The 12500-nt window shown below is 43.8% G+C and overlaps 1 protein-coding gene across 14 annotated transcripts in view; it reads left to right on the top strand.

Annotated features, from left to right (window-relative positions):
* cep112 (centrosomal protein 112) overlaps positions 1-12500 on the top strand; it is a 238026-nt gene that overhangs the window by 206255 nt on the left and 19271 nt on the right. For all 14 annotated transcript variants that reach the window (XR_005131447.1, XM_037545025.1, XM_037545026.1 and 11 more), the window contains 2 exons: positions 8669-8770; positions 12045-12109. Coding sequence is in view for 13 of the 14 variants with exons in the window: in XM_037545025.1 (XP_037400922.1) it covers positions 8669-8770; positions 12045-12109 (167 nt within the window). In the remaining variant the exon portion in view is untranslated. The remainder of the gene's footprint in view (positions 1-8668; positions 8771-12044; positions 12110-12500) is intronic.

The following is a 12500-nucleotide window of genomic DNA, read 5'->3' as shown; positions in this document are numbered from 1 at the left end:
TAACAGGGCTGCTTTGACCTTGACACACAGTGAGGGGGGAGAAAAGAAAGTAATTAGTAGAGACCTGCATCTCTGGTCTTTTGAGACACCTTTTTGTCTTGATGACCGTGGCTCAGTGCTTTAGACGTTCAGTTTTGGACGAGGCCAGAGCATCTGCTGAACGAGAGCCTGGCTCGATCTTCGCAGCAGCTGCAGAGAATTGGCACCTTCTTGCTCCGAGGAGCTCCAAAAATGCCTTTTATCTAAAGGAGCACTAATAGATCACTGGCTTTGACTAGGCAAGTTATGGAAAGCGTCGTCCAGACACCAGACAATTAGGGTCATCACTCAATTGGCTAGACTGCCTCTAGTGTCTGCATGTTTACTCGGGAGCGTGAAGGAGGAGCCCCGGAGGGTTAATTGAAAGCTTGAGCTGGAAACAGCTCCCTCTTATTGTCTAGTCATTATGAAAAGGCTTCTTCACGGCTGACACACAAGGCTTGATGGCTCAGCGGCCGTCAGCTGGGAGTGTTCGGGTACATTCAGAGCTGGTGTTTACTCTCCACATTGCTGCTTGACGAGCGAGCCACTCCCTCCCACCCCCTCCCCCCACCTCCAAAAAAACGAAGATTTGACTAAGGAGACCCTCCTCTCCAGTCCTCCCTTAGAGGAGGAGAGCCTGCAAAGCACATCTACTCCCACCTCATAAACCCGCATACCAGTCCCAAGCCCTCCCCAGGTCAGGTCTCTCACTTTGTGTGTGCTTGCATATGTACACACATACATGTGTGTAGAGGGAAAAAAAAAAGGCAGAGAGGCCTGCTCTCTCTTTTCCGTGCCGTGATATTGCCCCAGTTTATCTTCCAAGACATGTCTTTGTAATATGATCCTCAGCATGAGAAAAAAACAGCCCTCTTTCTGCCCAGACTTCAAACAGATGTTCTTCCAAAGAGGCTCTTCCAGGCCCCTCTGCGCCTGCTTGGCATAAAATGTCGGCAAAGACCGCATACAGTACTGAGCAGTCTACCCCGCCACGCTGGATGAAAAGATTAGGCCCTTAAAGTGCTAAAAAAAAAAAGAAAACAGCAGCAGCAAGGTGACACAGTCTTCCTCTGAGCTTTCTCCTCTTGAAGGAGTGAAGTGTTATATTCTTAATAGGTAGGATTTCACTTGTCACCTAAAGCTCCTGGTGCAGAGGATCTGCAGATGGTAGTTCGTCTTGCAGTCCAAGAGGATGGTGGTTTGTTAAAATGGGTTTATGTTAAAGTGAGGAAAGGATGGCGCATTTGTTGGGTTTTTTTTTGTTTGTTTGTTTTTTTTGCTGTACTCTACACTCACCGGCCACTTTATTAGGTTCAGTTGCTTGTTTAATAGCTAATCAGCCAATCACAGGGCTGCAGCTCACTGCATTTAGGCCTGTAGAGGTGGTCAAGACGACTTGCTGAAGTGCAGACCGAGCATCAGAACGGGGAAGAAAGGGGATTTAAGGGGCTTTGAACGTGGCGTGGTTGTTGGTGCCAGACGGGCTGGTCTGAGTATTTCAGAAACTGCTGATCTGCTGGGATTTTCACGATCAACCATCTCTAGGGTTTACAGAGAACGGTCCGAAAAAGAGGAAATATCCAGTGAGCGGTCAGTTGTGTGGACGAAAATGCCTTGTTGATGTGAGAGGTCAGAGGAGAATGGGCAGACTGGTTCCAGATGATAGAAAGGCAGCAGGAACTCAAATAACCAACCAGAATCTCTGAGGAACGTTTCCAACACCTTGTTGAAAGTCTGACATGAAGAATTAAGACAGTTCTGAAGGTGAAAGGGGGTCCAGCCTTTTACTAGCAAGGTGTACCTAATAAAGTGGCCGGTGAGTGTATGTTAGTGGCTTTTTTATTGTTACATGATAGAGTTGTTGTGCTTTGTTGGCGTATTGAATTTGATTCTTATATCTGGCTACTCAGACTGTTCAGATTTCAAGTTAAAAGTGACCAAATCTGATTTGTTTGGTCAGGCTGCAGCCGCACTTGCTCGCTTATCCACGTTGGTCATGTTTTATTTCACAACACTGTTTCAATTCTTAATAACTGCAGCATGAACAGAACATGACATTAGTGTAAGTTGCTAACAAGACTGCACCAGTGATATTCAGGCAAGTTCAAATATTTGAATGAAGCAGTCACTGTAAAAAATGTTACATACAGCGCTGTGTGGAAGTTTCAGGCGTCTAATCAAATGTTTAACCAGTTTCCCTCAGCAGGGAGTTTATCACAATATACATTAGAATAAAGTCGTATTCATAATTCAAATAAACAGAAAAACAATAAACAGTAACAAGAATTTCTCGGGTCCATATTTTTCCTGGACACCTTCACAGCCGCCACAGAGACTCGTTAATATCATCAATTACATCATGAGCTCAATTTACTGAGCACTGATTGGTCAAACCAGGAGCTGCTTTTTAACTACATATAATACTGGACTTCCTCGAGGAGCGGCTTGGAGATGGGTAAACAAAACACACCAACATCCAGAACATCACTGTTTATATATATATATATATATATATAAAGCATTATTAATTAATATTCCATTAATTTAGTTTATTCAAATATTAACACTTTTCTCAGCAAATAAACACAAACTACACAAATAAATAGATTTTGAAAATGTGTCTTGGGTGCCTGAGACTTTCACACAGTACTCTAGATGTTTCTTCTTCTGCTCTCCATGTCTAAGCTGTAAATATGCACATTCTGAAATCACAAACTGCCACACCAAGAATGACAAAAACCAAGTATCTTCGTTCGGCTTTTTGCTGTTCAGACTTCAGAAAAACTGTTCTGCTAGATAGAGATATGCTGAAAAATCAGATTGAGCTGCCCGTCTGCACAGGACCCGTTCAATACCAGGTGTCACTCTCGTGCTGATATCGGCAGAAAATGCTGGATCAGATATTAGAGGGGACAAAAGAATGAATCTGATTCAATCTCGTAACAAATCTACCCTGAAACAGCACAAAGTCACACTGTGCGGTGTTGTAATGTTAGCTGTGTATTTCTTCCTGTAGGATAGTAGAGTGTTTGAGTACTTCAAGCATGATGGTCTACTTTTAGATGGTTAAAAACACCTAAACTTGTGTTTTTAAACAAGTTTAAACAGTGGATTATAGCAAGGAAGTATTGGATCAGTATCAGCTGACACTCCAGGTTTAACCATTGGTCTCGGGAAAGAAACTGTTGTATCATCATCATATAGCTCTAATACATATTGAGAAAGTGAAGTACACCATTTATAATGCAGTTATAAACATGTTAGGCATTTTTCTACTTCAGCTCGTTTTGGACATGTTTTTGTTGACGGTAATTCTGTCTGTAAAGCACTAAACCATAATCCTGTCCCAGTACATCTGTTATCAGAACACCATGCTGTGGTATTTTTTCACAGTCATTGCACATTTATAAAGGATTGTGCAAAACACAGACCACCCTTTGTTTATTTAATTATTAATAATTAATAATTAAATAAACAATTAATAATTAAGTCTTTTTTTTTGTCATTTTATTTGGTAGAGATTTCAGAGGAGATTAGATACAAGATAATCCAGTTGCATTAGGAGGGGGAGGTGAAAGGAAAATAAGTGAAAAGGTTTCCAATAGAGGTGTATATAAACGATATAGAGAAAACGGGATGAATGTGCAAGACTGAGTAGACCACCAGAACGGTTAGCGTCAGATAAGCAGTACTTAAAGTTGTCGTCTTTGAGAGAGAGGAGAAAATCACAAGTCTGAAAAAGTCCTCAAGTGTTTTTGTCCATCCTTTTACTGGGAGAAGGCAACTCAACACTGAAAGGATGTCAAGAAGCTGTCAAGAAGCTATGCTCACTGAAAAAAATGAAATGGACCAAATAAAGAAGAGAATTCGCAAACAGGAGCTGCTGGAGTTTTCAGGACAATAGACTGACCAGCCCAGAGCCCGTACATTACTGGATGTCTTTGGCATTATTTGGTTTGTGTGAAAAGCAGAAAACACCATCTCTAAGGCTGAACTTTGGAGGAGTGTAAAGACATCCCTGCAGATTTCTTTTGGAAAAGCTGAAAGCAAGTCTCCCGAAAAGCATGGAAGCTACAATAAAGGAGAAGGCTGGAAGCACTCAGTAGATAATATCTGCTGCCCTTCTGACGGGTGATTAAGGAAACGAAGGGTGGTCTCTGACTTTTGCTCAGTGCTGTTTATCACTGATCTGGACATCAGCATAGTTGACGGAGTCTCACCTGAGATAATCCAGACTTGTCTGAGCGTCATGCAGCAGCTCCTTTGACTGAATGCAGTCATTTTGCATTAGCTAGCCCATTCTAAAGCTGCTGACTTTGGAGCTGCTCTCTCCACATGACTGACACTTCACAAGGCACATCTCTGCTTCATAACTTCATAAAGCACCTCCTCCGGTTTCTAATTTCTCCTCACTTCACTCTCATGAAGAAACATTCCCACTTTATGCCTTTCTTCGCAGAGCAGCTCCTTGCTATTTGGGGGGGGGGGGGTGGAAAATAAAGGTTCCCCACTGCACAGCTTCACCCGGTTTCCAGACGCGCGATGTGCCGATGCAGAACTTTGTGAGTGGCGCAGGTTTTGATATGCTCCCTTGTATCTGACAAGAGGGGTTTTTGTCACTTTTGCATTTCTTTCCGACGCTTGCTCACGCCTCACGCCCCATGCCCCAACAACACAACCCCCCCACCTACCATCCAGCACAGCCACATATACCCCCCCCCACCCCCCCCCCCCCCCCACCCCTTCATTAGCATACATCAAGCTCCTGACGAACTGACAAACTTCATTTGAACGTTAAAAGCACTGCGGCCTTGTTACTTTCAGTTGGCAGCTGTCAGAAAGCTCGGCGTGTGACACACTGCGCCAAGTCAAACGCGAGCTCAATCTAAAGGCTATATATAGATGAAATAGTGTCATTTTAACAGAGAACTGTTTTGGAGGGGTGGCATTGCTTTTCTCCATCTTCAAAATGGAGAGCGCTTCATCAGGAACAAAAAAAAAGAGAGAAACTTTTTTTTAAAGAGGCAAGATGAAACCGCTCACTTGAAGGCACATTGTTGAGCGCTGAGTTTGTAAGCTGTGGGGAACAGTGCCTTTATAATCTGGGCCATCAATGAGCGCAGAAGCCCAGTGCAGTTTGATCTGCCAGTGTCCTCAAAGTGACCCTCCCCAAACTCCCACCCCCACCCTGTCCCTGGTGTTTGTCAGGTTCTGTCATTGCCTCCCATTCACTGAAACAGAGAGAGCTCTCTATGAATGCTGGATAGTCATCTCTGAGGGAACTCACCGTGTCAGTAGCATTCCATGCTATGTTTAACATTAGTGCCCAACCCTCCCATTGCCTGACATTATCTGAGCAGCCCTAGTTAGAAGAGCTTCTCTGGTTTGGGTTTGAAGCAGAGACAGATGGTCTGGTCTTGGTTGGAGAATGGACAAGACCTTGGAAACCTGCTCTAGATCTCTATCTTGGTGCACGTGGCTGTAGATTTGTGGTTTTGGACAAGAGCATAGTAGATGTTTATAATGTAATAATATGACACTTTAAGCTTATGCTGTACTTGCAATACTTATAGAACAAGTTTAGTGTTTTCATGGATTGCAGTTTCCTACCAAAAGTCATCAGCAGATTAGTTCATCATTAACTGGATCAGATTGGTTAGTAGAGGTAAGTTTTTGAAAGTTGGTACAGGATTTAAAGGCCTTGCCTTTGGCCTTGGTTTTATCTCGAGAACCTGATTGTTTTGACCCCTTATTTACTAGGATAGGAAGGCAGAGCATGTGGGTGGAATTTACCTGACATTAAAAGTACAAGAAGGGGGAGAGAGAGAGAAAAATACGTTTATTTCTCAGGTTACATTTTAAGTGTTAGTGATTACAAGCTTGTAGAAAGATTTAGAGAACGAAACAGGAGTTCCTCAAAATCATCTAGATCAGGGTCTTCATTCATTCCAAACATGGAGGAGAACACCTGAATTCACCAATTGGTCTCCGCCTATCCAACCAAACAACTGATCGTGTGCTCCTGTTTCATTGGAGTGGCAACCCGCATAGACACTGGCCTTTTGTGGCTAAGATCTCACAGCACTAATGTAAATAGTGGCTGTATCATCGTGGGTGGAGGGAGCGTTTAGAGAAGGTGGTCTGAAGGTCAGTGAATTTGCACCGAACTGAATTACTCAATTCTGCATTATGTGCTTAGTGTTCTCTACTTTGGGCCGACGGAGTTAACAAGTAATAAAAGTTTACATTTTTAGTTTATATATTGTAGAGCAGAATGACCATTGACCAGTATACAAACATACAGTAGATATACGAAGTACTGCAGAGAACAAACTTTGTACAGCATCAGCGTTCAACTGTGACAGTTTTAAAAGTTGAGTCCTGCACCAGTTTCTGACAGTGTCAACTATTCTCTCCTAGGCTGAGGCGAGTTCCTGCCCCTAATTACTGACGTTTTGCCACAGGAGCGTACCCAGCTGTCGAGGGATCTTCCACCTCTCCACGCTCATGTCTCATGCGTCAAAGCTGGCATCTAGCACAAACCTCCACTCCCTGCCCTGACTGTACATGAGGGGGAACGGCACCCTTAATATGCACAGGCAGCCGGGTCCACCTGTGGCTGTCTTCGCACAGCTGCTGGAGGGAATGGCCTCCACTCCCTGCTATTCCGAATCGTCCTGCGCTGTACAGTCTGAGTTAATAGAGCTGTCCGCCCTGGGCCGGCAGCCAGACGCACCGTACTGCTTCGTGGCTTTTTTCCATGAGAGTTGTCCAACAGACGGCAGCTTTATGCAAACATCTTCCCCCGCCTTCTTTCTCACCAATACTTCTGCCTCCCACACTTAGAGGCAAACACTTGCAGAGAGTCAGCTCTGATTAGCCATTGGCGCATCGGTTTAGTATGCAGGGTCTGCCACAGTGTCTTGCGGGATGCACTGCGTCCAGTTCTTAGGACGGTAATTGAGATGCTGCTGTGGATATGGAAGTGCCCTGGTGTTCAGCTTGAAGAGGCATTGGATGCACAGCCTTGAAAAGACACTTGCGTAGTCTTGATTTCCCTGGCCATAAATCATCACCATATTAAATTTACAGTATATCTATTGTTAGGCCGTCTTTCCTCACCAGGAAAGTTTGTAGCCTTTCAGTTTTGCGGCAACTCGAATTATATCCTCTAGTTTTTTTTTGAGCGTTTGTTTAAGAGCTGTTCTCAAGTTTCGTTTTTCCTTCTCCAAGAAAAAGTATATTGATCGCCTCATGTGTTTTTCCTTACACTTACTGGTCTGACACTAAAAAAGCAGGAGGAGGAGGAGGAGGAGGAGGAGGGTTGGCTAAGTGGCAAAGGCCTAATCTACTACACACTGTGCTGGGACGGAAAAAAAGGAATGGAGCGCTGTGTTCAGATAATTTATACTCTCACTCTTTGAAGTGCCTCCCAATCCTTTCATTGTACCCTGAAAGATTAATTACAGAAAGCCCGAACAATCAGTTAAATCCACAACAGGAAAATTATTTTAGGAAAGGCAATCATCTTTCCTCATGTGCAGTCTCTCTCTCTCACTACCCCCCCCCCCTTTGAAAAACTGAAAAATCAGAAAAAGATGGCAACCATATTTTAAAGACGTTGAGACCCAAAGGCCACACCTAGGACGACTTTCCCCCCCAATTATAAATCCTGAGATCGCGTTAATGTAGCTTCTTCGTGCCTAAGCCCATTTTAAGCAACGCTTAGTTTGCAGAAGCTTCTATGGCCATGACCTCTCCATGCATCCTCACTCCACAGCACACCACATCTTGTCCATTCAGCAGTTCTGACAAACAAGCACCCCAGTTATGTGTGTGTGGGGGGTGGCCGGGGGATTCCTGACCAAACTGTTTAAGCCTAGTCTACAGGCTATGGTTTGTAGTGTGTAATTTAAGGGCTAGACAGACTGCTCTCCTCTGTGGAGGGCTTTGTTGGTCGGACTTGCTCTGTGCTCCAGTCTTCTGTGGGCTGACCACAGTGTGCGGCGGCCTGGTGGGGGCGCTGTTACTGAGCTTGTGGTTGTCTCATTTTCTCTCTCTCTCTCTCTCTCTCTCTCTCTCTCTCTCTCTCTCTCTCTCTCTCTCCCTGTCTGTCTGTCTGTCTGTCTCTCTCTCTCTCTCTCTCTCTCTCTCTCTGTCTCTCTGTCTCTCTCTCACTCTCTCTCACTCTCTCTCTCTCTCTCTCTCTCTCTCTCTCTCTCTGTCTCTCTGTCTCTCTCTCACTCTCTCTCTCTCTCTCTCTCTCTCTCTCTCTCTCTGTCTCTCTCTCTCTCTCTCTCTCTCTCTCTCTCTCTCCCTGTCTGTCTGTCTGTCTCTCTCTCTCTCTCTCTCTCTCTCTCTCTCTCTCTCTCTCTCTGGCTCTCTCTCTGTCTCTCTCTCTCTCTCTCTCTCTCTCTCTCTCTCTGGCTCTCTCTCTGTCTCTCTCTCTCTCTCTCTCTCTCTCTCTCTCTCTCTCTCTCTGTCTCTCTCTGTCTCTCTCTCTCTCTCTCTCTCTCTCTCTCTCTCTGGCTCTCTCTCTGTCTCTCTCTCTCTCTCTCTCTCTCTCTCTCTCTGTCTCTCTCTCTCTCTCTCTCTCTCTCTCTCTCTCTCTCTCTCTCTCTCTCTCTTTCCCTGTCTGTCTCTGTAGATCACACATATCCGTCAGGAGTATGAGTTGAAGATCAAAGGCCTGATGCCTGCTGAGCTCAGACAGGAACTGGAGGACACCATTGCCTCCCTCAAGTCACAGGCAAGCAACACACACAGGAACACCTCTCTGCTCTAAATGTTTTTTATTTCTGACTGATGTTCTCCCCACGTTTGTATAAGCAAACTCATGACTGTTTTGAACGCTGAATGTCATTCACATGAATACTGTAGGTCTCAGAGTTGTTCATTTTAAGAAAGGGGGAAAGGGGTTCTCTCACTTTTATATTACGGAACTTTTATGGGACAGATAGAACCAAGATATTTTGTGAGCGGTGAAAATTTTGCCTATTCAGATTTCTGTCTTCTGTAGCTTTTGAGCAGTAGGCTTAAAAGTTAGACATGTAAGATATATCACTTGCATCTGAATTTGAAATTGATGATGGATGCATTCATTTCTTTGGACTGTCACAACACTAAGACATTTAAATGACTGGAAAAATAAAATTGAAAGTAAAAGTTGCAATTATTCGGGGTCCAAGCACTATAAGCATTATGGAGCCAATAGAACACAGATGAGAGGCGCACTGTACACGCTGATCTTTTCACCGGCTTCAGCTTCAGAACTCGTCGCCTTTTTCACTGCTCGTGAGTTTTCATGTCTGCATGTTGTGCTGTTTTTTTTTAGATGCTTTGTATAATTATTTTGAATGAAACCTTAAAAAGCATTGTGCGTTGGTGTATTGGTGGTACATGCTACATCCTTGCTGAGCACATTGTACCATCCAAGTTTTGACCCCGCTTAAGATGCTCTGTCCTTTTGATTACCACAATTAAATGTCATCACATTTGTCACTTTTTTTCTGAGGTCACAGCGTCATCTTCCCATCTCCTTCACAACCCCCCCCCCCCCTCTCTCCATCTCTCAGCTGTTTCTTTACAGAAAGGCGAAACCTTGCAGCTTTGAACTGGAGTGTCTTGTTTATTTGATTTCTCGGACAAGGAGTGGGGCGAAAGGCTAACAAGTAGTGCGAGTTCTTCCATAGACATGGATCTAATTTGGCCATTGGGCTTTGAAGTCCCAGGCTTGATTCATCTTCCCTCACGCACAATTATACACAGCAACCACATTAATACTGGCTTCAAGGGCTCCGGCCAAGTGCTTATTAGTTACAGTGGACCTTACTCAGCCTGCATTTGTGTAAGGGGGGATTTTCGTTAAACATCTCAAATCCAAACAATAGCCCCCTTTTTTTCTGTGCTTGTGGTCCAGGGAGTCCCCATGAACAGCTCTGTGAGAGTGTGGGTTCAAAGACCTCGGCCCTTGAAAAACTCTGACTGGATTTTTCTCTTTTCACTCTGATCATGTTCTGTGATCCAGCGTGTTTGTATGTTGTGATCTGCAGCAGGCATGGCCTACCTAGCCCAAGTTCAGGCGCTTAGAGCAAAAGGACCTCACAAATTCTCAGCCACTAGAAACTGGATCTTGGTTGAGGTCTCGAGTGCGTCTTCATTTCAGGCAAAAGCCAGGGCAAAAAAAAATCACTGGCATTCTTTTGAAGTTGTGGAAAGTTAATTAGAGAATAGCACTTTGAGGTCGACCTGAAATATTGCAGCTTGCTTTACTGACGCCCAAATACTGCACTGATAGTTGGTTTATTGTTTGATACACGTTGCAGAAGAAAAGAAATAGATTTTTCTCTGTGGCTTGCGTTCATCTGTCCCCTGACAGCAGGAATATTGACAAATTTGTTATGAAACAGGAATACCATCTCTATCGAATTAGGTTTCAACTCTTCATGCAAAAAGCACTAAAATGCTACTCTAATTTAATGGGGTTTTTTTTAATGCAGGGTTTAGGAAAAGCTAAGGCGAAACAGATCGAGTGGTATGAGGGTCTGGAAAATATAGAATATAAAACCTCTAGTTTCTCGTCCTGGAAAACTGGAAATTCATTCTTCTCCATGTGTTACCAGAAAATATATTCTTCCCCAAAATATATTTTTTGGTAACACTTTACTGTAGGGCACAGTTCATAAAGCTACATGACATGCGCATAAGCTTGCCATGCGTTGCTGTGGGAAGAAAACCTTGTATCTCCATTTTTGGCATTTTTCAGTTTTTGACATAATCTGAAAGTATTTTTTACATTTATGGCATTTGGCTGACGCTTTCATCCAGAGCGACTTATAATTTGATGATTTTATACAGGCAGGCGAAGGCGGTGTTAGGAGTCTTGCCCAAGGACCCTTATTGGTGTAGTGTAGGGTGTTTGCCCAGGTGGGGATTGAACCCCAGTCTACAGCGTAGGAGGCAGAGGTGTTACTCACTACACTAACCAACCACTTATCTTTTACTCTTTACAACGTTTGTAAATTTTATGATGAGTGGCCTAAAAGAAATGACCTAAAATGACATGGGAAAAATTCTGGTTCCATTGACTGACATTGACGTGTGTTTTTTCCTTCTCCTGTAAAGTTACTATTTTGGAGATACAAGGTTTTCTTCCGACAGCAGGGCATGACAACTGACATTTACATTTACAGTATTTGGCTGACGCTCTTATGCAGAGCGACTTACAATTTGATCATTTTTTTACACAGGAAGGTGAAGGTGGGGTTTGGAGTCTTGCCCAAGGACCCTTATTGGTATAGTGTAGGGTGCTTACCCAGGTGGGGATTGAACCCCAGTCTACAGTGTAGAAGGCAGAGGTGTTACCCACTACACTAACCAACCACTTAACCCTTAAAAAATGTTTATAATGGCTTATTCCAATAGGCAGCCTCTGTCTTAAAGGCTACTTTATCTAACTGATCAAAATTGCCAAGGACAACCTTTATAGCAAATTACGTCTGTTGGAATAGGCATTTATAAACATTTATGTAGGTCTATGTCAGTCCTCATGACAGGCTTATGTAGATATAATGTAGCCTTATTAACCGTACCTTACAGTAAAGTGTTACCTTTTTTTTTGTTTAAGTAATAGATGCAAGACTCTAAAACCCGTTCACAGGGGAAAGATGATCTGTACATATTCTCGTATTCTCAGCATTGTTCTCCTAATGCATATCACATTTCATGTGTTCCGTTGCAGTGATATAGTTAACGATCTCACTGAAGTGACAGTTAAAAATGAACAAGGTTAAAAGTCTTGAAATGGTGTGGAATTTCTTCATATCGAAAGTGCCAGGACTTTGGGTTTGAGCCACCGACACGTTGTTTTTTGCCGGTCAGTCATTTAGAGGTGGGTTTGCACAGAGCTCTGGATTCTGGATGGTGTTTCTCAGTGTGTCCGTAAAGGAGACAGATTCTCTCTCACACTTCTAAACCTTTGCTGTGTGTTTGCGTTTGTGTGTGTGTGTGTGTGCTGGCTGTAGGTCAACTTCCTCCAGAAGAGAGCGTCCGTTTTACAGGAGGACTTGGACGCCTGCCGCAGCAGGAGGTGAGAGTCTGGTCACCAACTGATGTACACACACAACATTTACTCGCATGTATTTGTTCCCTGTTAGCCGAAAATATATGCGGCGTGCACACGCAAGCGAATCCATGCAGGCCCTTAACCCTTGGGACCTTTTCATCGTCCAGCGGAAAGATTAAACAGCTGACATTTTAAAAAATGCACCAACCCACAAATGTCTCTCACCCGTTAACTTTTTCATAAGTCACTGGCGTAATTGACATTTCAAGAGCAGCCTTTGAACCTCTTTCATCTGCTGTCTCTCCATCAGCTGTGTCACAACACTCATATGTAAAACATGCGCACGCTGGCAGCATTCAAATGCGGTACAGCTTATCAGCCCGGATCACGAGACCCCCATACTCCACCTGTACTA

This window comes from Pygocentrus nattereri, chromosome 14 (genome assembly GCF_015220715.1).
Source record: "Pygocentrus nattereri isolate fPygNat1 chromosome 14, fPygNat1.pri, whole genome shotgun sequence".
Classification (NCBI taxonomy): Eukaryota; Metazoa; Chordata; class Actinopteri; order Characiformes; family Serrasalmidae; genus Pygocentrus; species Pygocentrus nattereri.
The sequence above is the reverse complement of the archived record's forward strand: the minus strand, read 5'-3'. Positions and strand labels throughout refer to the sequence as shown.